The 27,897-nt window shown below is 39.8% G+C and overlaps 1 protein-coding gene across 1 annotated transcript in view; it reads right to left on the reverse strand.

Moving 5' to 3' along the window:
* The window catches only part of DYTN (dystrotelin), a 74,660-nt gene that overhangs the window by 30,680 nt on the left and 16,083 nt on the right, over window positions 1-27,897 (reverse strand). Inside the window, 9 exon segments of the mRNA XM_010861279.1 lie at window positions 2,412-2,560; window positions 3,962-4,057; window positions 4,878-4,888; window positions 10,504-10,672; window positions 10,926-10,997; window positions 16,536-16,636; window positions 17,160-17,245; window positions 19,129-19,330; window positions 22,210-22,284. Coding sequence (XP_010859581.1) covers window positions 2,412-2,560; window positions 3,962-4,057; window positions 4,878-4,888; window positions 10,504-10,672; window positions 10,926-10,997; window positions 16,536-16,636; window positions 17,160-17,245; window positions 19,129-19,330; window positions 22,210-22,284 — 961 coding nt within the window.

Genomic DNA, 27,897 nt, shown 5'->3' on the forward strand with positions numbered 1-27,897 from the left:
ACAGAGAGGCAGTCTAAAGATACCAATTCTTTAAAGTAAAGGTTTTAAGTATTGAGATCGGGGGATACAGCTTAGTCCTATGGTGAGGAGGGAGGGACAGAACTGGAGAACAGAGGTGTGGAGGGGAGAATTGCACTGGAGAGGTCCCCAGGGTGGCTCAAATATGCAGGAATTTTCTAAGTCATCTTAAAATGTTCAGTCTTTAGCTTAAAAACAATGGGAAGCTAATGGATGGCCTTAAGGCCTACACTAAGTTTGGGGGAAATAAGTGCGTGAGGAACACCATCTTATTTTGTTTGTTTGTTTTTTTTTAAAGATCAGCCAGGCTTCTGTGGCCAAAAGAAATGCAAATGAGAGCATAGATCTTGGTGTTCTAACTACGAGAATGGAGGGATTTGGAGAAGATTTCAAATATGCAATAAATCCAGCTGACTAATCGTCAGAGTTTAGTGTTACTCTACCAGGGAAAAGTGAAATAAATGGCTTGAAGAAGGCAGACGAATTGGTACCTGATATCTTTGCTTTTATTTTTAAATTTAAATTATTTGTGCTATATTAAAGATATACATCAAGATGATATCCAGGACTTCCCTGATGGCGCAGTGGATAAGAATCTGCCTGCCAATGCAGGGGACATGGGTTTGATCCCTTGTCCAGGAAGATTCCACGTGCTACTGAGCAGCTAAATCCCTGTGCCACAGCTACTAAGCCAGAGCTCCAGAGCCTGTGCTCCACAGCAAGAGAAGCCACCACAGTGAGAACCCCTCACACCACAACAAAGAGTAGCCCCCCACTCACCGCAACTAGAGAAAGCCCGCGCAAAAGCAACGAAGACCAAGTGCAGCCAAAAAAAGAGATGAATTAGAGCTAGCCAAATTCTCTGACTTTATGGATCCAGTGATAACCACCTGCTAGGTAAATGTGGTACAGGTATAGGCATGGTATCTAATTTCTAAGTCAATATGTATTTTTCCTTTCAAAGAGCTATAAAAATATATTAAATTACACCAAAATATAAAGCGACAAAATGACCACAGAAATAGGGTCTAGGATTGAGATAGAAATATGCTGATAGATGTCTGAGAAAAGTTTAGAGAATTACAGAAGAAATTAACAATTGAATATCAATTTGATTAAAGTGATCTATTTTTACACTTCTGATAGATAAAATAAGAGTGCATGGATTATCCTGGCTGTTTTCCTCCCAAAAGTTTGATGATCATAAGCCCATGGAAACAGTGCCTTTTTCTTGGTCTTTTGGAGTTTTAAATTATAAAGAAATAGTGACTTCAAACTTTAAGGTCATGATGATTTTTAAAAGGTTGTCTTTAGGCTGGTACTCAGGTGTGTGATGGACGATCTCAGTTACCAGGGTGATGGGTGTCCTTTGAGTAACCCTTTGGAACACAGATTGGCATTCTGAATTTTGAGGATTAACAAAGTTCACAACTTTTAATGCAATTGTTTTACTTAATGAAATATTAAACATATAGGAAAATGCACGTAGAGGGATGTTGACTACAGAATTTTAGTGAGGGGCAAAATTTGAAAAGAATCAAAATGTTAAGGGATTACTTCCAAATTATGGCACTTCTTTATAAGGATGTGAGTGAGGTCATTGAAATGATATTTTGGAAGCTACATGCTAAGTTGCTTCAGTTTTGTATGACTCTGTGACCCCATAGACTATAGCCCACCAGGCTCCTCTGTCCATGGGGTTCTCAAGGCAAGAATACTGGAGTGGGTTGTCATTTCCTACTTCTGGGGATCTTCCTGACCCAGATATTGAACCTACCTCTCTTTCGTCTCCTGCATTGGCCGGCAGGTTCTTTACCACTAGCACCAATGACAGGACAAATGCTCTCCATTTAATGTAAACGGAAAAAAGAATGAAAATCTGTATCCACAGCATAATTCCTGACTTAGTAATACTGAAATGTGAACAGCATATGGTTGTGAGTGATGGAATGTGTCTTTCTTTTCCTTTTTTAAAATAAAATATTAATTCTGAATTAGGCTTTCCAAAGTAAACCAATGAAAAAGAAAGATGTTGGAGAAAGTTATTCAAATCCTCTAATATTAAAAGTCTCCCGCTGATGTGTGGCAGAACCAATACAATATTGTAAAGTAATTAGCCTCCAATTAAAATAAATAAATTTAAATTAAAAAAAAATAAAATAAAATTATAAGGTTAAAAAAAAAAATCTGTGTCTGTCTGGGGTCTTTAGTTGGGATAACTAAATGATGGGATGGGCCACTTAAAGGTAGTGTTGTCTCTTGTTCTACTTAAATTAAAGGTTGTTTCTAGAGGGGAACAGCATCTTACCCCTTCTCCTGCTGCAGATTCCCTGGGCTGGCTGCATAACCCCAGTACCAGGCTTCGGGTTGCCACCCTGCAGCAATCCACTCACCTGGCCTGTGCATGGTTAGCCATATCCTTTGGATTCACCTTGTCCAGGAGCCATTGCCTTCTCGAAGCTTCTTTCCTCCTACAGCGCCCTTGGAGCAGATTGTTTCTGGGGGTCCTGAGGATGAGTCTTGTATCATCCTTTGCTGACATCTGCTGGAATGGCCAACAGCACAAAGGGCATCAGATCAGCCTTAACGTGGTCTTCTTTCCTTACTTGAGTGGATTGGCTGCCATAAAAGTGTCTGAAATTATTTCACTAACTTTTATGTCCACAGAAAAATCATCTTACTTCCATCCTATCTGAACTTCTTCACATTCTCTCTCTATTCACATACATACACTATCCATTTCTAAATTAAATACCCGCTAACTTCCACAATAACTTCTCTTCTGGAATGTGGAATTCTAAAACTAAAAGAGGATGTGAAAGAGAACTAAGTCTATGGATGCTAATTGGAGGGTTTCTTTGGAAATTTATTTCCAGAAAAATGTCCATAAATTTAATTTTCCATAAAAGTTCAGTGGATTCACAGGCCACCTGAAGTCCATCCATGGACCCCACGTGTAAGCCAAAAGGAAACAATGAGAAGTTTTAAAATGTTCAACTCTTAAAATCTAAAGTGTAATAACAAAATGACCACATGGTGTCAGTCTAACATCGATAAGACCTATTTTTCCCCAGGCGGGAGGATCATACACTAATAAACCTGAGAATCCGAGTTAATGAAGTTTAGTAAAGCAATATCCTCTGAAAATTATTTGGCAAGATTGAGGCACTTGACTTTTGTGGGCCATTCATGGTAAAGAGATCATGAGGGAAAATTGTCCACAGTAAAGGTAATTAGTCAACACCTTTTACTATTTGGAATTTGAGAGCAACGCCAACCGCATGGAGAAACTGATTTCTACTAAGCGATTTCCGGAAAATCTTAAATGCTCTCTGCCTTAAAAGTATCCCATTTCTCTTTGTTATTATCATGAGCTGAATTCTCTTCCTGCATATTTATAGTTGTCTTTAAAATTTTTTTGAAAGTCAGCTATAAAATCTAGTTTTATACTGGCTCCAGTCAAAACTGAGATAGTAATCTTTCTCTTTTATTTTTACTGAGGGAAATATACTTGAATTTTAGTGCTGAGGAAAAGACATGTTAAAAAAGAAAACTTCTCCTGAAATGCAATAGCAGCTAGAGGCCTCGTTGCATCATTTTTTTTTTTAACCAAACCAGAGTTTTTAAAGTTTTAATCAGTATGCATTTCCAATGCCTCTCCCCTCTTACTCCTCAGATATTTTCTTGCACATAGTACCCAGTCAGTGGCTTCAGATTAGACTCTGGTCTATTGTCTCCAAAACGTTTTATTAAAATCTACAGTGTAAAGTATATGTATATTGAGAGATATATAAGGTTGAGCTTGCCACTTCTTTAATCTTAAATATTGTAATGTATGAAAGGAGTAGAATCTGTGGTCTTCCTGATGGGAACGTTTTTTTCATTGCTTTAGCTCTCACAGATAAGACTTATGAATAGTTTGGTACATTGCGTTAGACGTTACCTGGATGCAGTTCTCAACCACGGGATGAGACTTCTGGTGGGACTCGCCCTGAAAACTAGATAAGAAACACGCTTGGCAGATGTCAAAGTTGAGACACTTCAGACAGTGGTATTTGTCAATTAAAGTGGAAGTGTGACTTACATCACTATTAATAGGTGAGCAAAGAAAATATTCAGAAGAAGGAGCAGCCTAAGATAAATAAGAGGTATCTGAGCTATTGAGTGAGTATACAGCTAGATCTTCTTTTTATCATTTATTTTGTCATTTTTATAATATGACATTAAATAAATATAATTTTGTCAACGAACTATAGTAAAGAGGCCTGATTTATCCTCTCTCCCACCAAAAAATACCAAGTGTCTTTTATATGCATGGGACTGTGTGCAACAACCCTTAGGATACACTATGAAGTTTGCGGCCACATTTTGGGTAGCTGCACAAAGTGTTTGAGTAATTTCAATGCAATTGCCAACATAAAGAAACCTGGAAGATTTCCAAAAAGTTAGAATTCTAAATTCTCTTGAGAATTTGTGAGATGTGATGATATTGGACCTGCGTTCCTATGTAGTATTGGGAAAAATAAAATCATAGATAAAAGAATCTAAAATAAATGTGTCATTTTTTAGGAATTTGTACATAGGAAGGAATACAGTGAAGAGCGGGAGTTCCTCATCAGCCAAGGTCCAAGTCCAAGGGAAGACGCTCAGTCGTGTCCAACTCTTTGCGACCCCAGGGACTGTAGCCTACCAGGTTCCTCCGTCCATGGGATTTCCAGGCAAGGGTGCTGGAGTGGGTTGCCATTTCCTTCTCTAACAGCCAAGATTGAGTGACAAACACAGCCAAGTTTGTTAACACATCAGCACTGCAGACTCTATTACGAACAGTTACTTAAATCGCCTGTCAGAGGAGAGGAGACATTGAGACATTCTGCTAAGGAAGGGTGTCTCTAGGCACTCAGGGAAAATGGTGTGCTTTTTGGGGGCTTTGCTGGTGAGACCACACAGTCAAGAATTAGTAACTTTCAAGGATGAATAGGATCATACCGTTTGTAAGATATCAGGGATCTATACTTTTTCCGAAACTCCAGTACTTTGGCCACCTCATGCGAAGAGTTGACTCATCGGAAAAGACTCTGATGCTGGGAGGGATTGCGGGCAGGAGAAAAAGGGGACGACAGAGGATGAGATGGCTGGATGGCATCACCAACTCGATGCACGTGAGTTTGGGTGAACTCTAGGAGTTGGTGATGGACAGGGAGGCCTGGTGTGCTGCGATTCATGGGGTCACAAAGAGTCGGACACAACTGAGCGACTGAATTGAACTGAACTGAACTGATAGATAATTAACAATGTTGTGATTGTTTCAGGTGGACAGCATAAGGAGTCAGAAATACACATACATGTATCCATTCTCTCCCAAACTCCCCTCCCATCCAGGCTGCCACATAACATTGGGCAGAGTTCCCTGTGCTATATAGTAGGCCCTTGTTGGTTATCCATTTTATATATAGCAGTGTGTACATGTATCTCCCAAAAGTGAAAGTCACTCAGTTGTGTCCAACTCTTTGTGACCCCATGGACTGTAGCCTGCCAGGCTCCTCTGTCCATGGGATTCTCATTTGTATCATTTCTTTTTAGATTCTGCATGTAAGGGATGTCATACAATATTTCTCCTCTATCTGACTTACTTCACTCAGTATGACAATCTCTAGGTTGTTGTTGCAAATGGCATAATTTCATTCTTTTTAATGGCTGAGTAATATTCCATTATATATGGAATATATATTCAATATTCCATTATATATATAATATTCCATTATATAAACAATATTCCATTATATATATATGCACACAAAACATCTCTATCCATTCCTCTGTGAATGGATGTTTAGGTTGCTTCCATGTCTTGGCTATTGTAAACAGTGTTGCAAAGAACACTGGGGTGCGTGTATTCTTTTGGAACTTGTTTTTCTCCAGATATGTCCTCAGGACTGGGATTGCAGGGTCATATAGTAGCTCTATTTTTGTTTTTTTACAAAACCTCCATACTGTTCTCTATGATGGTTATATCAATTTACATTCCCACCTACAGTGTAGGAGGGTTCCCTTCTTTATCTATACCTTTTCCCCTGATATTTTAACTGATATTCAACTACAGTTTCTGTGACATAAAGTCGGCCTTCCCCATCAGTGGCAACAATGAGCGAGGGCAAGGTGGCAGCTATTCCTTTAGGACAGTTCCTCCCTAGCCTCTTCCCCTCATTTATATACTTGTCTTGCCCCAGAAAGCATTTAAGTTTTCAATTCCTGTTTCCAAATTTACAAAAGTAAAACTATGACAAGATTCCTATACTCTTCAAGTTTTGTATCTTGCTGCAAAGACATGATAGGGAAACTTGAGGTACACTAACTAGCAAGATTAAGTACTGTGTGATGAAGTGCAGAGTGAGAGGCATGGAAAATAAATGCAGTAGGAGAGAGAGGCGAAGACACCTGGGGGTGGGATGATCTGATTAGTTTTTATGGAAGAAGTGAGGCTCATGCTGGGTGTAGAATGCTGGGTGGGAGATTAAGGTGAAGGAAATCCCAGGTAGAAAGAAGAGGAAGTATAGGTAATGCAGACTGGGATGAAGAAGGGTTTAGAGCTTGTCACATCTATCAGACCTACAGATAACTCTGAAGAACAGAGGAATAAAAGGTTGGAATGTTCCTGAGGCCAGATGGCAGAAGGGTTTTTGACCAAAGTCATTGGAAGGCAAAGCAGGAGAATTCAAGTGCCATGAGACCAACTCTCACGGCCCTTGTTCACTGCTGTCCCTGACACCTAGACTCACAGTGGGGTATTAATAGAGTGTTGAAGGGCTATCATAGTAGCATAGAAAACATTTTTGAGCCCTCACTATGCAGCAGGCAGGGGACATGCATTGACATAGTTAATCCCCATGAAAGTTCTTTAAGGGAAGGCATTCTTATTGTTACCCTCATTTGAAGAAACCGATTTCTTTAAATCAATTCTTAAAACTCAAAGAGATCTTAAGCAAAAGCACAAATTTACACGATGACTTGGTAATGGTTTAATTGGGTTTTGAGGCCAGGGATACCATCCGAATGGAGAGCCAGCTATTTTAACCTATGTAATAGACCACCCAGAGGAGACTTCCCTGGTGGTCCTGTGGTTAAGACCCCACACTCCCAATGGAGGAGGCCTGGGTTTGATCCCTGGTCAGGGAACTAGATCCCAAGTGCCACAATTATGAGATCACATGCTGCAACTAAAAGATCCTGCGTGCTGAAACTAAGACCTGGTTAAATCAAGTAAGTAAACAATAAATAAATACACGTATATATAAGGGTTTCCCTTATAGCTCAGTTGGTACAGAATCTGCCTGCAGGTGAAGGATACCCGGGTTCGATTTCTGGGTTGGGAAGATCCCCTGAATAAGGAAATGGCAACCCACTCCAGTATTCTTGCCTGGAGAACCCCATGGACAGAGGAGCCTGGTGGGCTACAGTCCATGGGGTCACACAGAGTCAGATACAACTTAGCAACTAAATCACCAAACCCTGCCAAATGTATATATAAAATAGAATACAAAGGCAGGAAACCTGACTTAGAGTCACATGCCACCATTACTAGAGGACCTTGAAACAGAAACTTAAGTTCATGGTTTTGAAGATACCTGGTACATGGTAGGTTTTCAATGAACATTTATTGATTGAGTTAAATGAATGCCTTTGTTTCTTCAAGGAGGAAAATGGGGCTAGTAAATCCTGACCACTAGGCCTTGTAAGAGTGTGAAGTCACTCAGTCATGTCCAACTCTTTGCAACCCCATGGACTGTAGCCTGCCGGGCTCCTCAGTCCATGGAATTTTCCAGGCTAGAGTACCGGAATGGATTGCTATTTCCTTCTTCAGGGGATCTTCCCGACCCAGGAATTGAACCCGGGTCTCCCGCATTGTAGGCAGACGCTTTACCATCTGAGCCACCAGGGAAGCCAAGGCCTTTGTAAAGTTTTACACAACTTTGAAAATTATTCAACATGCATACTCAGGGAGACGTGAAGTGTATAACATGAAGTATTTTTTAATAAGAAGATGTGATGAGCCATCTTTACTGGCTGCTTTATTTGGCTTTACGGCATGGTTGCAGTTAGTTCCTTAGGACAATATGGTGACCCTAACCTTGGCTTCGCTCCTCCATGCTCTGAAACTACCGACAGAGGCATGAGAGCGGGTGCAGTGTGGATAACAAGCTGGTCTGTTGTTGATGCTTTTACTCACAAAGAACCCTGTTATTTCCCCCTAATCTCATTTCAAAATTACATGCTCTTCAGGAGTCTAAGTGTGACACATCCTGCTAAACTTGGACCCTCAGCTTAGGAACAATCTCTGGTCTTTCTCTCTGACTTTAGGAGGCCAAGTCTTGCCCTCTTCTTGCTACCTCCAGATCTATGAACACTTCTGCTCTAAGATGACTTTATGACACTCACTCAAAGTAAAAGCCTTGATGCTATAGCTGTGGTTTTCTGAGAGCCAAAAGCACAGGTTTAAGGTCAGACCTATAATGTATTCAAGCACTTTCTAATAAGCTCAGATGGTTACAGCTAAGAGAAGCCTAAGTCGTACTTTGATTCACCCATCCTTCTCTTGCTTACAAAGAAACTGTGGTCTGGAGAAGCTCATGGTCATGCCCAGATGACTCAGCTGTCTGCATGTATGAGAACTATACATTGCCTTAGATTTCTAGGACAAAAGATGGGCCATACAGAGGTGTTTCTAAGAAGAAATTTAATCTTACTATTAGCAGGTAGGGACACAACCTAAAACTTACAATATGGCATATTTGGCCCTATGCTTTTGCTATCTTTTTTTTTTTTTTTTGAGTGACCTGAGCAAGTCATTCACAAACTAAGAGTCCTTGATAAAATAAAAATAATAATACCTGCTTTATGTTATACATAATGATTTTGAAAAAAATACATCAATGTTAAATTTGTATTTTATGTAACTGCAAAAACGAATTCTGTGTCTGGCCCAGTACAGGATACAGTGTAACTGCTATGTAATACTTGTTTATTGAGTAAATGATTATGATATACTTGTAATATAGAAAATCATATTAATGTTTTCCCACTGCCCAATTAAAAAAAGAGTTTACTTTTCATTGTAGTGTGGATATTTCTTTGGTGTAGCTTGCCTGGTTACCAACAGTTGGGGCCATTGGTATGTTTTATTGTTTCAACTTGTGTTATTTGTGAAGTTTCTGTGAATGAAATTTCATTGTGTCCTCAGAATTCTCTGCAAAATCAACTCACTTTCTCAGCAAAATGAAAACCTGATTTCCAGTTCTTAGTGAGCTCAACAGACTTATTTTATATCAGACCTATTTTATGTCACTTCTCCTGCCCCTTCTGCACATACCCCCTTTTTTAACCAGTTTTGAGTTCCCAGGTTGTCCTAGCTCATCAGTTTCACCACATCACTAGCCCCTGTTACACCTGGGTTCACCCACCATGGTGATGGTCACCCACTTGCCTGGCCCCCACTTGCTGGCTTCCTTCTCTCCTCCCCATCTTTAATAATAACACAAATTTTACTTCTTTATTGTTTTATTTAGAGGAAACCTACAACACCCTTTTCCTAAGATGGGATTTTGAGTGTCATCTAAAAGCCATGGAAAGATCTGAATTTCCTGTGTCCAAACCTAGCTTTCAAATCTGCCTTTTCCTCCAGGAAAAGAGAAGCTCTGGCATGAGCAGCTCCTATAAAGCCTCATCATTTGTTTTGGTTTCAAGGCATGTTCTCAGTCGCCTCCACGAGGAGGCAGCAGAGCATCACGGCTGCAGAGCAGGGGCTCTGCATTCAGTCCACAGCCTCAGCCACTTGCTAACCACGTGAGCTTAAGCTCAGGTTATTTAGCATCTCTGCTAAATAATAATAATACCACCATTAGGCATGATAACACCATTTTGTATATGGAGTTATAATGCTTTACACAAATGATCCATGTGAACCACACAACCTAATATTTGTTCAGCATTTAACAAATGTTAACAAGGTCCTATCGTACAGGGAATCATAGTCAATATACTATAATCCATAATGGAAAAGAATGCTTGTATGTATAACTGAATCACTTTGCTGTACAGCAGAAATTAACACAACACTGTAAATCAATTATACTTCAAAAATATTTTTAAAGAACAAAAAATGTAAACTGTTGTTATTGTTATGGTTAACTACAAAATATTTAAAAGAGTTTTGGTAACAAAAGACAAAGAAATTTCCCCTTAAGGAATAAAAATATCTACCGGTCTGAGTATGTGTTACTAGAACTTAATATTCCATTAATTATAGAAGGTAAAATAAAATATAAGCAGGATCACTCATACAGGAAATTATTATTCCCCACCCCCCCACCCCCCGCCAAATCAGCTGAGTTCTGAAAGTGTGAATAGTACAACCAAAAGAATCTGGGGAGAAGAAGCTCCAACTCTAGATCCATTTGGAGAGTGATGGTCTGTGTAACAGTGATGAGTGACTGTACCTCAGTCCTGTGATGGGAAAGTTCCTGCAGATTCTACACCGAACAGGGTGAGTGGCCATTTCAGTGGCTGACAGTCGATAGCAGGTTGGGATCCATAAGAGGATGGGAGGCTCAGACTGCAACCAAGACAGGAATTTCTCTTCTTTGATTACTGGGCTCAACACCTGAAAAACAGTGGCACAGTCAAATATGTTTCCAAGCATGACTGCAGTCTCTTGTAGAGATGAAAATGTATTTTCATCTTCTCTTCTGGCTCTGTTTCTGTTGACTCTGCTGAAGCTTATCTCATGCAAAGGTGGGGCAAGTACCTCCTGAATTAGGCTGTCTGGGATGCCTGTGGAGTAGTAGGTCTGTGATTGAAATGGGTCAGCAGCTGTGTCTGCCCCCAGTTCCCAAGGACATGTGCGTGGCACTCACCCCTTGGAAACAGCTGCGTGTAGCACTCTCCACAGAGCACAGAGCACGACTTTCCCCAACAACAGTTGGAATCTACAAGAGGCAAGAAACCCTGTGTCAGTGATTAAGAAATGGTGGCCACACCCGAGCAGTGGCACTTCTGACCAAAGAGTCACACCTAACTGGTGTATGAGGCTGGATGAGCTGTTTCAATTAGGCAAATAAGACATGTGTGGATTTTGTGCAGTATATGAATAGAGACAAAGAGTGAACAAGTGGGGAGAAGTGGGGCTGGGACGAGAAGAGTAAGAAGTTCTGGCAATGAGGGCAATACAGGGAGGGCTTCCATGTTTCTCTTGTGACCCCAGTTAAATTATTTAACCTTTCTTTGCCCTTGGACTGCAAAGAGATCCAACCAGTCCATCCTAAAGGAAATCAATCCTGAATATTAATTGGAAGGACTGATGCTGAAGCTGAAACTCCAATCCTTTGGCTACCTGATGCGAAGGACTGATTCATTGGAAAAGACCCTGATGCTGGGAAAGATTGAAGGCGGGAGAAGGGGACGACAGAGGATGAGATGGTTGGATGGCATCACCGACTTAATGGACATGAGTTTGAGTAAACTCTGGAAGTTGGTGATGGCCAGGGAGGCCTGGCGTGCTGTAATCCATGGGGCCTCAAAGAATCGGACACGACTGAGTGACAGAACTGAACTTGCCTTTGTTCACCTACGAATTACATATAACAATGATATCATTTAAAGTTCAGGGCAGTTTTAAGAAAAACCTTTTCAAACACACATCATCTTATTTTAATAAATGCCAATTTTCGAGGCAGGGCAGTTATTATCCTTGTTTACAACAAGAAATAATTCAGATCTGATATTTTGCTCAAGGTAAAACAAACAAAATAGATGAGAATTACTATACACATGAGATCTCCCTCCAAGACTCTTTACTCTGTTGAGGGGTTCTCCCAAAGCTTTGTCACACCTGGACCTGATTTGTATTCCAATGGCTTGATTTAACACTACCTCACTCAGTGGTTTCTATCTTTCACTCAGTCACATTAAGGAGTTTAACTAAGGGACTGAGAACCCCCTGTGACTGCTGAGATGGCCAGGGACTCGGCCCTGACATTAACTATATGCACAGATACATGTACCTGTCACCTCCATTTATGCCCATTTGGTCACGTGTCCTAATTTCATGTCTGATGCCTTCTACAGCACAGATTGTCAGCAGGCATTGCTCCCAAGCTCAGGAGTAATTTCAAAGACCCCCCTGCTGAGTCCATCAACTCGAATAAACATTCTTCTAATCAGGAAAGTGGCACTTAGAACCACTTTGCTGACAATTAGCCAGGCAGAAGTCAACAAACATTTGTGTAATTGTGACAAGATGGCTTGTACTTTAAATTAATAATAACCCCATCACCAGCTGAACTAAACATGATGTGTTATTTGGCTTTTATCTGAAAAAATAACTCATTACCCCTACTTTGGCCTGTGAATGCTGATGAACTAACTGAACCACTTATTTGGATGATATCTTGAGCCCTGGGAAAGGGCTTTAGCCTCATTTGTATGGTAAGGAAATTGAATCAGATAGGATTCACTAGCCAGTTCTGGGATTCTGATATGAGTCAAAAGAAAATTCACTTCTGTTGTGGGTTTTAACCTACATTTTTGGCTCTTAAGTGTGTGCACAAAGATTTTGTGCCCATTTGACTAATTTCTTGCAGATAATCTAAGGAAGAATTAAATCTGGCTAGAGGGCCTGCAGTATAGGCAGAACACCACTTGAAATGATAATTAGGGTTCTCGGGGGGGAGGGGGTGGGATCACACAGAGGGGCCTGGAATTCTCTATGGGAACCCATCTCGGTGTTCTTAATGGAAGTCAATGGGATGATAATTTGCTATGCAAATCTCCACCTTCCTAACAGCTTTCTCAGGAGCCTACTGATGCATGAGGGGGAGACAGCCCTGCAGGAGCTGCCATTTCAGCAGCTCGTTGACCTTGGTTGAGCCTGAAACAAGGGCAGATTTTTAGGGCCTCTTGGGTGGGGAGCCAGCCTGGGGCCAGCTGTACTAGTGAGGAAGCGGCATAGGATTTCAGAAGGAAGATGCCCTTCCGTCCATCTTCTTTCATCACATCCACTTCACCACTTCAGTCTAACTAGACTGATTGCATAAATGGATGGGCAGATTTTCCCAGTCTCCCCCAGAATGCGGGGATTGTTGAGGCAGTAGCTTCTTAAGACATGCCTGAGAGTCAGCAGAAAACTGGTGACAGGATCCATGTGCTGGGGCAACCACCAGAAGAGCTCTTTGAAAACTACATCTGAGATTTGAACCTTAGAAATGAAAAAAAGATCATTGCTCCACTTAAGAAAAATGAGTATCTTAAACGTTGTTTAACATTTACACAATAAATTAAATACTAATTATTGCAATCAGTATGAACATAAACTCTTAATATTAAGACCAAATCAAAGCAAGGGTAACTTTTTTAATTTTTTTTTTTGGGGAAAAGTAATTATATTTTATTTATTTAATTTTATTTTTCGGCAGCACTGCATGGCCTGCAGTGCATGCCAGGCATGCAGGATATTCCCGACCAGAGATCAAACGCATCCCTCTTGTAGTGGAAGTGTAGTCTTAACCACTGGACCACCAGGGAAATTCCTGCAAAGGTAATTTGGGTAGGTTTTCCTAAATCATATTCCTTGTCTGATAATCTTTCTCCTTACCCACCTCTCACTCTTACCGTAATAATCCCCGGTTCAGAATCTTTGGTTCTCCAGGGTACCAGAATATGCCAGCCCCAAATATACCTCCTTGGCATATGTATTATTTTGAACTAAAAGTCATTGAGAGCCAATAGTGGCAGAAAAAGCACTAAAAATAGGACACAGGTTTTCCTTTTGTAAAGGTAACTTACATTTATACAGTAAATTTATTTTTACCAATAGTGTCTCCCTCTACCTACCAGGAAGAAGAGGACTCTTAACAACCCTTGTTAGTGGAGAAATCACAGACTTAAATGTGCATAACAAACCCTACTAAACAACCCTGGTTCACCATAGATGATCTATTTCCCGATCATCTTCTCATAAACTTGCCTCCCCCACCTAGAAGCCCAGAGTCCCTTTTCCTTTGTTTACCGTAAAATAGCTTACAGGCCTGAGTTTTATCTACTTCTTTGAGTTACTCATCACTGGGTGTTCCCATGCACCATACACATGAATAAACTTTGGTTTGTTTTTCTCTTGTTAATTCTTTCACAAGTCTAATTTACAGGACCCAAGACACAGAACTTAAGATGGGTAAGGGAAAAAGATTTTTTTTCTTCCCTACAGTCCAGAACCAGGGGGGAAATGACAGAAAATTACTATAGTTTCACAGTGCAGAAAACCTAGTTCAAGGATTTTACAAGGGCTTGAAGAATAACAGAGGCATCCTTAAAGCAGGGGTAAAAGATACAGAGACAGTAATCACTTGTACACAAAATAATCCAGAGCCTACATAACTCATTTGCAGAAGATCTTGCTTGGTTACATCATTTTTTACAATTAAGAAGCATATTTACATTAAGGAGGTTAGATTCCTTATTAATTGGATGAAAACAATGTTATATTTGCACATTCTTTTTTTTAATTTAAATTTTATTTATTTTAATTGGAGGCTAATTACAATATTGTATTGGTTTTGCCATACATCAGCATAAATCTGCCACGGGTATACACATGTTCCCCATCCTGAACCCCCCTCCCACCTCCCTCCCTGTACCATCCCTCTGGGTCATCCCAGTGCACCAGCCCCAAGCATCCTGTATCCTGCATTGAACCTGGACTGGCAATTCATTTCTTATATGATATTATACATATCATTGAAACATATGTTTCGATGCCATTCTCCCAAATCATCCTACCCTCTCCCTCTCCCACAGAGTCCAAAAGACTGTTCTATACATCTGCGTCTCTTTTGCTGTCTTGCATACAAGGTTATTGTTACCATCTTTCTAAATTCCATATATATGCGTTAGTATACTGTATTGGTGTTTTTCTTTCTGGCTTACTTCACTCTGTATAATAGGTTCCAGTTTCATCCACCTCATTAGAACTGATTCAAATATATTCTTTTTAATTCTTAAAGCATAGAAAATGATGGAAATCAACTATTGAGTATTCAGGGCTGCATTTCATCTATGTGTTCATTAAGCACTTGTTAAAGCCTTAGTAGGCTTCCCTGGTGGCTCATCGGTAAAGAATCTGCCTGCAATGCAGAAGCTGCAGGAGATGCAGGTTCTATCCCTGGGTCAGGAAGATCCCCTGGATGAGGGCATGGCAACCCACTCCAATAATCTTATCTGGAAAATCCCTTGGACAGAAGAGCCTGGTGGGCTACTGTCCACTGGATTGCAAAGAGTCAGACATGACTTGGCACATAACGCATGCACACATGAAGACTTCAGTATCAAGCACTTTTCAAGCTATTGGAGATATAAAGATCACTGAGATATAATCGTTGCCCTTGAGAAGCAGCCTAGTGGGAAAATCACATATCTAAGACATGACTGCAATAAAATTTGACAACTGCTATAACAAAGTTATTTACAAGGAGTTTAAGAAGTTTTCAGGGATGAGGTGACTAATATTTTGAGTAACCTGAAAGACAAACAGTATTTGTCAAGTAAAGGAGACGCAGTGGTGTTGTGGACAGATGTGCCTGCACAAGCCAGGAGTGGACCGTGTCAGGTACAGCAAGGATTTTGATATGCAGGACAGACAAAGCTGGAAGGAGTATAAGCAAAAATTAAAACACTGTGGAATACACAAAGGAAACCACTGGATAGCTTTTCATTGGGGATTATCTGAACCTATAGAGATGTGCATCACTCTCTTTGACCAGGCTCCCTTATAATTTTATAGAGATTAATGTCAATTTGTTGACAACTGATCACAGTGCAAATAGTTTCTATTTATGGACATGCAAAATGAATTCTCTCCTGGTTGAGCAACAACTCCCACCCCTACCCAAGCCACTCTTGGGTCCACCTGCAAATTCATTACAACATTCTTAATCTATCAGTTTGTCTGTTCTTTAGTTATTTCTTTCAACTTGTTGTGGCATCTTACTGGAGCCCTCTTATAGTTAATAAATAAAAAACTGAATAAATTTTTATATTTCTTCACTTTGAGTTACAAATATTTATTTGTTTGCATTAATTTTAAATATGTATAAGTATCATGATTTTACCTCTTTTTGAAAGTAGAAGATTGGAGAAAGCTTTGTTTGTGATACTAAGGAGTTTAGGTTTTATTCTATAGATAGAAATAGCCAATGAGGAATTTTAGACACTTACATTGACATTTGGAAGAGTCATTGGCTGCTGTGTGGAGGAAGAATTGGAGAAAGGAGAGGCCTGAGTTGGGCAAACCAGTTAGGAAATAACTGCAATAGGTCAGACTATACTCAGATATTACCAATGGCTAGAGAAGAGAAAGATTGCTTGGAGAACTATATCAAGATAGAATCGACACTGTAAAGAATAAGACCCTTTAATAATTAATATGACAAATATAACTGGAACACATTTAGAACTCTTGAGCATTAGAGGTTTACCTGTTGTAGATCTGTTAGTAGGTTTCTCAAAACCCTTCGAGTCATGCGTGCTCCCAAATCATGACCTCCCCTGTTATTTTCTGCATAGAGCTGAAAAAGAGCTAGACATATAAGGGGGAAGAGAAACCTTTAATTGAATACTTGCATATATCTTTGAAGAGCATGTGCTTTGAATCCTAAACACTTAATTTGTGGGTTTAAAGAGGGAAAGAGGAGAAAGTTATAATTCTTGATTATCCGCTTGCTATTTTGAAAGCTTCCCAAACTAAGTAACTTGAAAAGTAGTGAAGAGCCACTCACATTTCTATTTTTTTTTTTCTAATTTTTGATAATTGAGCACATTGATGACAAACACCATGAGTTTGGTGAATGGTGATGGGAGTAGGGACTGCCTTAAGAGAATAAGAACTACTGGTGTCTGAATAATCTCTATACAAATAAATATAACAAATTATGAATAGTTAGAACACACAGATCAACATTTTGGAAAATTCTGAGTTTTGCTGGGTACATGCTGAACCAGAGCTGTGTGGTAGTGGGGATACAGGAGTGAGTGAAGGTCACGTGTTGGAGAGGTCTGGTGGTCACCACACTTCAGACACTCTAAACCCCTACTTACGTTACCTCTGTATTTTGTAAGAGGACTGTCCCCTGAGAGGGTGATCAGAGCAGCTGCTGCAGGTGCAAGCTTGATAAAACCCGTTCCTGTGCTGCATGGCAACAACAACAAAAAACAACAGAGGCAAGAATGGGAAAGGCAGGGTTATTCTTATAAAAACCATGACTATGAATGAACATTTCTGACATCATGTAACAAGTTCACGCTCTTCATGGTCTGTTTTCCCATATCTAGAATTTGACAGGACAAATAACTGAATAGAAATATTTCATCCTTCATGATTTCTTCATTCACGTGTTCAACAAATATTTATTGGGTGCTTTCTCGATACAAAGTACTACCCTAGGCACTGGGGACCCAGGGGTGCGCCCTCTCTTCCTGGACCACGTGGTCTCATTGTCTTTAGGGTTCACAGGTCCAGAAACCAAACAACAGAGACACGGACCAAAGGGCAGGCAGAATGAGCAAATCTGTATGTTAAAAAAATCTGCTTCTTCTCAGGTCACTACCTAGAGCCTCATCTCGCTGTGCCCACCAGCTATGCAGTTAGGAAAGCTACAGAACAATGTATCAAAGGCAGGTGGGTTGTTAGAGGCAGGCATTGGGTATAGAAAGGACAGCCAAAAGCTTAATGCTTAAGGAGGCTGGAATCAAGAAAAAAATCACCTGAGAACATATTTATATATTATTTGCAGGACAAAAAATAAACAATAAACTAGTAAGGAATTTGCCAAATGGTTAAACTGTCCTTGTCTCTAGGATGCAGGCTTTGGGGGTGATATTGCTTCTTCCTTACTCTTTCCTGCACTTTCCAGATGTTTTATATTCACTGCGAGTTTTTAAAAGTCCGTTCCACAAGACAAAGCCAACTGGGTCAAGACCACATAAGATAAACACAGCTGAAGTGGAGCAAAAAAAGTGATAAACTCGAGTTCAGTGAAACACACACACACACACACACAACACCACTGACTCCAGGGCATGCATAATCAAGCCTTTGATAAGGTGGAAATGTTTATGTACCTTCCAAGTCATATGTTGAAATCCTAGCTCCCAGTGAGAGACTATTTAGAGGTAGGATATGGGGAGATGACTAGGTCACAAAGGTGGAACTCTCATGAACTAGATTACTGTTACTATAAAAAAAAAAGACCCCAGAAAGCTCTTTCACTCTCTTCCACTATGTGAAGACACAGCCAGAAGATGGACCTCTGAGTGCCTGGAAGTGGTTTCTCACCAGACCCAAGTGTCTGCAGCTGCCTTTGATCTTGGACTTCCTAGTCTCCAGAACTGTGAGAAACAGATGTCTGTTAAGTCACCTGGTCTATGGTATTTTTGTATAGCAACCCAAACAGACTAAGACAAGAGGTCAGCCATTTATGCATAGGTTATTCAAGCTTATCCCACAAACAGAAACTGATGAATGGTTATAAAGAAATAAACAAAGAAATAAATTACTGGGGACTCATGTTGGGAAAGATTGAAGGCATGAGGAGAAGGGAGTGAAAGAGGATGAGATGGTTGGATGGCATCACTGACTCAATGGACATCAGTTCAAGCAAGTTCCAGGAGATAATGAAGGACAGTGAAGCCTGGCATGCTGCAGTCCATGGGGTCGCAAAGTGTCAGACATGACTTAGAGACTGAACAATAAAAAGTGTAATTTTCAGTATCTATAGATGCGTAATTGCCCTAGAAAAAGGTGTGTATGCTTCTCTAGAGTGGAAATGAAGTTTGTATGAAAATGTGGATTTTCCTTCTTATTGCTTTGCATGAATCATTTATGTTAGTGAGGTTGATAAGCATGTACTTCTTTGTTCCCCTTCTGAATGAGTAATACATTTGAGGAAAACAAACAAAGAAGCTTTCTTAGACCTCAAACCCTGAGCAAATATTAGACATCCTTAGTTTGTCAATGACCAGAGGCAACTGCATACCCCCTATTAGGTCACAGCTTGAGCTCTTCATCCTCACCTGTCATACATTGTAGTGAGAAGGCTCAGAGTGAGTTCTGAAGCCCTGGGGTGCATCTGTCCTGGTTTTTCCACTCTGACTTTCTGGAACATCTCCTGCAGAGCCTGAAAAAGCTGCTGAATGGAGAGGGTGCTTTCTCCTGCCTCCCAGAGACTCTGATGTCCTAGGACATGCTGAATCAGAGAACTGCCAATCAAGTCCACTGCAGGAAGCAAAGGAAACACTGCATCATCTGTGATGAGAACAAAAGGCTTCAAAAAAGTAAACATCATCTAGTCTATAAGACATTTTTTTAATGGCAGGTATTTTTTAAGAGAGTTACATATGACCACAATTTGGATACAGTGTATTAGTTGCTTAGTTGTGTTTGACTCTTTGTGACCCCGTGGACTAAGCCTGCCACACTCCTCCCTCCATGGGATTCTCCAGGCAAGAATACTGGAATGCGTTTCCTTCTCCAGATCTTTTCGACCCAGGGATTGAACCTCGGTTTCCTACATTGCAGGCAGATTCTTCACCATCTAAGCCACCATCTTGTACATAATTCAGGCATTCCTATTCTGACAGTTGATTTGATTTTGGAAAAGTGCGTTTGTTAGTGAAGGAAAGCTAGAATATTATTCCCAGTATAACCTCTAAGATGTGACTTAGAGATCTGAGAGATGGGGATGTCAGTGGCACCAAGAGCTGCTGGCATTTAAAGTAGGAAATTAAAAGGTAAAGAAGTGAAAAACTTGAAAACAGCTTTCTGAGGAAATTAGAATACTGGTGAAAAGTTGGGGGAAACATTTTTTATACTCTTTATTAAGTCGATTGAGCAAATTCACCATGCATGTTTACATAACTTTTTTTCCTGGTGCATAGCCTAGCTCAAGAAGGAATATTGTATGTTAAAACACAATTGCGTTACTTTAAAAGCCCAGTGATCTTTATAAGAGAACAGTTGCTGAATTATCAGACTCTTTAGGTCTCACCCTTGCCTTAGTAATATTTATTTTTTTGATCTTGGCCCTGTCAGTATTACTATCCTGGAAGGCACTTAATAAAACCAAAGTTGCCTACAAAAAATAATGGTTTATTTCTTACATATCTTTTTTATCACATTCTCCTAAAAATGTTACAAGGCAATGAAGATAAGGGAGAATGAAATAGAATCAACCCTATGGTTTCTTGCAGATGGAGAATGACAGACAAAATGAATAAACACCCACTCGTGCCATCTGAGAGATGGGGATGTCAGTGGCACCAAGAGCTGCTGGCATTTAAAATGCTTCAGCTTGTGCAGTGATAAACCCCGTGTTTCTGTCTACTTCGTAAATCAACCTCACAGATGAGAAATCTAGCAAATATAATAAAATTTTTTATTTGTTCTCTGATACCACTTTTAAGGGGAGAGTCTAAGGAAGTGAGGGGGTAGGTTTGGGGATGTGATTTTAATAAAAACCTGGCTGCAGGTGGTGGAGGCTGCAAACTCTTTTATTATTATTCAATCGCAAAACCTATCACCTCGGCCTGGCCTGCTGTACACAGGATGCTGTGTCTTCTGCTGAGAGTTCTATACTACAGCAAAACAGATAACAGTGGTGTCCATTAATCTCACCACCAGATTTGTGTAGCAATGCTCTCTAGCTCCCCAGATCCTGCTGCCTGGAGCTCACGATATGCTTTATCTTGGTGTCTGGGACTTTTCTTTTTGTTTTCCAGTTTTTGTGTGGCTATCTTCTATAGGTAGAAATTTCCAACTTCTCCCTGTGTGTACTGTTACTATTTCCCATGAGTATTATTTATATTCACTGTTTTTGATGCCAGGTATAATAAAAGTTCAAAAAGGTACATCCTCAAATTACATTGCATCAATTATAGGCATTAATGATGGAGGCTCATATAACATTGGCTGCTAACTATCTTTACTAGGAGACATTCTCCAGGAAAACAGTATAATTGAGGGTGAATTTTTTTGAGTGTATTCTTTTTTGTGTGAATTTCTGGAATTAGTGATTGGTCTATATCCATGAATAAAAAATTTTTAGGCCAAGAATCCCTTCTTCAAAGGGACTCTTTCACATAAGTGCAGTATGAAAGATAGAGAAAAACAGAATTGTTCTGGTGTAGGAACAACTTTTGGGTTGTCTTTTGGGTTTTCTTGGCTTGCCTGTACTTCCTTTTCCTGCCTGGCTGACGCTTTCTTATCCTACTTCACACCCATGTCTACGCTGTGAAGCAATTTGGAAACCACTAGTCTATCTAACCTATTAGGCAGAAAGTAATAGATAAAAAAATTTCAACCTTTATATATACATGTGTATATATATATGTTAAAAATTTCATTTAGATCTGCTGTAATAAATGTCATAAATCATTTCACATGATTTTTAAATGCTATATAAAACTTATTAGAAATCAATAATTTAGATATGCTGAATGCCTATTGTTTTTCATAGTCAGGACCCAAGTCATTTTGTTTTGGAGAATTCTTACAGGATAAACATATTACTATATTTTACCATATTTTGCCTAGTTATAACCATATAGGAGAAAAAACAGTGGCATTCAATCAGATAAAATTTAATGCAAAAGAGCAGTTAAGAAAATTCTCAAGAAATTTTTAAACTTTATGGCCTGAGGATTATTCATCAAAACTTACTTTTGCAGGTTCAGAAAGAGATGGGGGAACAGCTTAAAAATGCAGATATTAAGTGGTAGGGGGAATTTAGAAATGTTTATATTTGAATCTACAAGTTAGATTAAACTAACTTATCTTGTTATTTTATTTTGCATCAGTAATGGTATCCTGAAAAATAAACAAACAAACAAAAAATAATAATTCCAGAAACAAAGTAGGAAAATTTTTTTTAAGAATTAAAATTCTTGTCCATAAACAATTAGCAAAGCTGCATGTGGACTGCGTACACAGGAGTATCTTACCCACTTCATCTTCTCTGTTACAAGTGGGGTACATGCACAGGTCCAACCTTCTGGATTCAGCAGTCACTCACATGGGGGAGTTTTCGGTTCTCTGTGCATTTTACTTTATGCAGTAGGGTCAGGTTATTTCAATGTTTCAAGAAAGCCTGTACTTACATTGGCACAGGGTTTGCACTGATCGTAATTTGAAGGCTGTTCTGTAAGTGGAATTCTCAATACTATTAAGAGCATCTGTAAAGAAAACATGAAATATCATAGATAAAGGACTCTCCCATTAGATAAATCTTGTAAGGAAATCTGAGCAAGCACATTATGCTGCTTAGTCACTAAGTCGTATCTGACTCTTTGTGGACTGCACCCCCTGTCCCCCAGGCTCCTGTGTTCATGGAATTTTCCCAGGCAAGAATACTGGAATGGGTTGCCATTTTCTTTTACAGGGCATCTTTCCTACCCAGGAATTGAACTCATATCTCCTGCATTGGAAGGCAGATTCTTTACCACTGAGCCACCTGGAAAGCCAAGAGAGCCGAGATTCTTTACCACTGAGTCACCTGGAAAGCCAAGAAAGCCAAGTAGCCTTACTTTATTTTGCAGGTGAGGAAAGTCTAGTACTAGTACTAAGTCGCTTTAGTCATGTCCGACTCTTTGCGACCCTGTGGACTGTAACCCACCAGCCTCCTCTGTCCATGGGATTCTCTAGGTGAGAATACTGGAGTGGGTTGCCATGTCCTCCTCCAGGGGATTTTCCCCACCCAGAGATTGAACTCATGTCTTCTGCAGCTCCTGCATTACAGGCAGATTCTTTAGTGCTGAGCCATCAGGGAGGCCCATTGCTCTTTCCTACCTGGGAGCAAATAATAATGTACTACAGTGTCCTTGAATTCTCTGGTGGTCCAGTGGTTATGGCTCTGTGCTTTCACTGCCGATGGCCCAGGTTCGATTCCAGGTCAGGGAACTAAGATCCCATAAGTTATGAAAGAAAAGAAAGTGAAATCGCTTAGTTGTGTCTGACTCTTTGCGACCCCATGGACAGTAGTACACCAGGCTCCTCCATCCATGGAATTTTCCAGGCAAGAGTACTGGAGTGGGTTGCCATTTCCTTCTCCAATAAGTTATGAGGTGCGGTCAAAAAAAAAAAGTTTCCCAGGTGGTGCTAGCGGTAAAGAACCCTCCTGCCAATGCAAGAGAAATAAGAGACATGGATTCGATTACTGGGTCAGGAAGATCCCCTGGAAAAGGGCATGGCAACCCACTCCAGTATGCTTGCCTGGGAAATCCCAAGGACAGAGGAGCCTAGTAGGCTATAGTCCATAGGGTCAATTTAGCGACGTAAACAGCAACACTGTCCTAGCCTGCAGGTGGCACTAGAGAGCATCCTCTGAGCCCCCTACACTAAGTAAGCAGTCCGCCAACGAGGACTCCTCTATGAAGCTATCCGCTTTTTATATAAAAACAAAATGACCGTGCGAAACAAAACAATAAGACAAAAAACTATCTGTAGAATATAAATTGTTAACATATTCTACTCATATGTACACACACATTAATGCATCTATGAAAATGACTGAAAATCTATCCATCCCTTCATTTAGCAGATTTTTATCAAGTTCTTGCTATATGACCCTGGCAGGAGTCCAGGCTCTTGAAATACAGCAGTTAACGTAATAGATAAAAATTCTTGCCCCGAGGAGCTTAATTGCTAGTGGCATTCATCAAAATTGTTAACAGTGTATATCTTTGAATGCTAGAATTCTTGGTTATTTTCTTCCTACTTGTCAATATTACCTAAATTTTTGGTGAAGAGCATGTTACTTTTATAATCAGAAAAGAATTATTAATATACCTTCTTTTACCATCACCAACATCACTACAATAGTGGCTAGCATTTCTGAGCACTTACCAGGCACTGAGTATGTATTCCCCCCTTTCACAGTGTAGAGAAGAGAAAGTGCTGGAACCATATCTAGGTCCATTCTTTCCTTTTTCCTTTGGGGAAACTAATTTACTTTTATCTTCAGTGTATTCATCAGATTAATAGGGATCACATTACATTCCTCCTGGGGTATTTGCATGATTTAAATAAGAAAATAGAGATAATTATCTCTCTTCCTTCTGCTAAGGACCTACAATTTAATTTGTTTCACTGATCTTTCAAGTTGGATTTTTGTTTAAGAGACATGTAACAATCTAAAAAAGGAACTTTTTTTTGGTTAAGACTGAAATGATTAGTCTTCATTTCTAGAAAAAGGAAAATCTAAATGCCACTGACCACTGAACTCATATTATCTAGACTTAAAATTCTCAAATTTACAATAAGTAAATAAATAACCTACATAAACATGAAAAAAGTTCTAGTTTAACCATTTAAACTGATTTCATGACCCCAAAATGGGTTGCAATTCACACTTTGATGTTACAGGTGTTTGCTATTATTTTAGATGATGCTGATAGAAAGGGTGGTGGTGACCCATGAAAGCCCGTGATTACTCTTTCTCTGATTCAGCACTCCCACACTGCACAGCTGACCTCTTTCCCAGCCCGAGGCCTACTTTATCTTGTCTTATGCTCATTTCTCTCTAATGGCCAAACTTTGATGGGATCTTCTTGCCTTGAATCATCTGTGTCTTCAAAGCAATACATGATATATATTTGTTAAATGAATGTCTGAAGGAATAGTTGTAGAAAAAAAAAAAACCACCACAAATTTAGAAAGTATCTCTCAAGTTTCTACTATGTGTGAAAGCTTGCTTATAGAGACGTCTGCAGTTAAGTCAGCATAAAATAGCTATTCATGTTGATGTATGGCAAAACCAATACAATATTGTAAAGTGAAAAAAATTAATAATAATAAAAAAATAAAAAAGAACAGATATAACAAATAGGAAACAGTAAAAAAAATAGCTATTCATATTTATTTATTCATTAATTTGCCCCCTTTCATGCACACAAAACACCAAAGATTTGAGTGCCCATGAGGTCCCAGGTATTACGCTGGGTACTGAGGGCAAGCGGAAAATCAGGAGTTCTCAATGTCAAGGGAGAAACAAAATATGTAGGTCTATAATAGAGCTTTAACGGGATGGAAAGAGCGAACATCAACATTTTAGGAATCAATGAACTAAAATGGCCTGGAACTGGTGAATTTAAATCAGATGACCATTATATCTACTATTGTGGGCAGAAATCCCTTAGAAGAAATAGAGTAGCCATTAGTGTCAACAGAAGAGTCTGAAATGCAGTACTTGGGTGCACGCTTAAAAATGACAGAATGATCTCTGTTCATTTCCAGGGCAAACCATTTAATATTACAGTAATCCAAGTCTATGCCCCAACCAGTAATGCTGAAGAAGCTGAAGTTGAACGGTTCTATGAAGACTTATAAGACCTTCTAGAACTAACACCAAATAAAGATGTCCTTTTCATAATAGGGGACTGGAATGCAAAAATAGGAAGTCAAGAAACACCTGGAGTAACAGGCAAATTTGGCCTTGGAGTACAAAATGAAGCAGAACAAAGGCTAACAGTTTTGCCAAGAGAACGTACTGGTCATGGAAAATACCCTCTTCCAACAACACAAGAGAAGACTCAACACATGGACATCACCAGATGGTCAATGTGGAAATCAGATTGATTATATTCTTTGCAGCCAAGATGGAGAAGCTTTATACAGTCAGCAAAAACAAGACCAGGAGCTGACTGTGGCTCAGATCATAAACTCCTTATTGCCAAATTCAGACTTGAATTGAAGAAAGTAGGGAAAACCACTAGACCATTCAGGTATGACATAAATCAAATCCCTTACAATTATACAGTGGAAGTGACAAATAGATTCTAGGGATTAGATCTGATCTGTTCAGTTCAGTCGCTCAGTTGTATCCGACTCTTTGTGACCCCATGAATTGCAGTACGCCAGGCTTCCCTGTCTATCACCAACTCCCGGAGTTTACCCAAACTCATGTCCATCGAGTTGGTGATGCCATCCAGCCATCTCATCCTCTGTCGTCCCTTTCTTCTCCTGCCCTCAATCCTTCCCAGCATCACGGTCTTTTCCAATGAGTCAACTCTTCCCATGAGTTGCCAAAGTATTGGAGTTTCAGCTTCAGCATCAGTCCTTCCGATGAACACTCAGGACTGATCTCCTTTAGAATGGACTGGATGGATCTCCTTGCAGTCCAAGGGACTCTCAAGAGTCTTCTCCAACACCGCAGTTCAAAAGCATCAATTCTTTGATGCTCATCTGTCTTCACAGTTCAACTCTCATTCCATACATGACTACTGGAAAAACCATAGCCTTGACTAGACGGACCTTTGTTGGTAAAGTAACGTCTCTGCTTTTGAATATGCTATCTAGGTTGGTCATAACTTTCCTTCCAAGGAGTAAGCGTCTTTTAATTTCATGGCTGCAATCACCATCTGCAGTGATTTTGGAGCCCCCAAAAATAAAGTCAGCCACTGTTTCCACTGTTTCCCCATCTATTTGCCATGAAGTGATGGGACCAGATGCCATGATCTTTGTTTTCTGAATGTTGAGCTTTAAGCCAACTTTTTCACTCTCCTCTTTCACTTTCATCAAGAGGCTTTTTAGTGCCTCTTCACTTTCTGCCATAAGGGTGGTGTCATCTGCATTTCTGAGGTTATTGATATTTCTCCTGGCAATCTTGATTCCAGCTTGTGTTTCTTCCAGCCCAGCATTTCTCATGATGTACTCTGCATATAAGTTAAATAAGGAGGGTGACAATACACAGCCTTGACATACTCCTTTTCCTATTTGGAACCAGTCTGTTGTTCCATGTCCAGTTCTAACTGTTGCTTCCTGACCTGATAGACAGAGTGCCTAAAGAACTATGGACAGAGGTTCATGACATTGTACAGGAGGCAGTGATCAAGACTATCACCAAGAAGAAGAAATGCAAAAAAGGCAAAATGGTTGTCTGAGGAGGCCTTACAAATAGCTGAGAAAAGAAGAGAAGCTAAAGGCAAAGAAGAAAAAGAAAGATATACCCATTTGAATGCAGAGTTCCAAAGAGTAGCAAGGAGAGATAAGAAAGCCTTCCTCAGTGATCAATGCAAAGAAATAGAGGAAAACAATAGAATGGGAAAGACTAGAGATCTCTTCAGGAAAATTAGAGATACCAAGGGAACATTTCTTACAAAGATGGGCTCAATAAAGCACAGAAATGGTATGGACCTAACAGAAGCAGAAGACATTAAAGAGGTGGCAAAAATACACAGAGGAACTATACAAAAAATATCTTCATGACACAGATAACCACGATGATGTGATCACTCACCTAGAGCCAGACATCCTGGAATGCAAAGTCAAGTGGACCTTAGGAAGCATCACTATGAACAAAGCTAGTGGAGGTGATGGAATTCCAGTTGAGCTATTTCAAATCCTAAAAGATGATGCTGTTAAAGTGCTTCATTCAATATGCCAGCAAATTTGGAAAACACAGCAGTGGCCACAGGACTGGAAAAGATCAGTTTTCATCCCAATTCCAAAGAAAGGCAATGACAAAGAAAGTTCAATTTACCACACAATTGCACTCATCTCACAAGCTTGTAAAGTACTGCTCAAAATTCTCCAAGCCAGGCTTCAACAGTATGTGAACTGTGAACTTCTAGATGTTCAAGATGATTTAGTAAAGGCAGAGGAACCAGAGATCAAATTGTCAACATCCATTCGATCATAGAAAAAGCAAGAGAGTTCCAGAAAAACATCTACTTCTACTTTATTGATTATGCCAAAGCCTTTGACTGTGTGGATCACAAAAAACTGTGGAAAATTCCTCAAGAGATGGGAATACCAGCCCACCTGACTTGCTTCCTGAGAAATCTGTATGC

Source organism: Bison bison, unplaced genomic scaffold (assembly GCF_000754665.1).
Source record: "Bison bison bison isolate TAMUID 2011002044 unplaced genomic scaffold, Bison_UMD1.0 scf7180017864471, whole genome shotgun sequence".
NCBI lineage: Eukaryota > Metazoa > Chordata > Mammalia > Artiodactyla > Bovidae > Bison > Bison bison.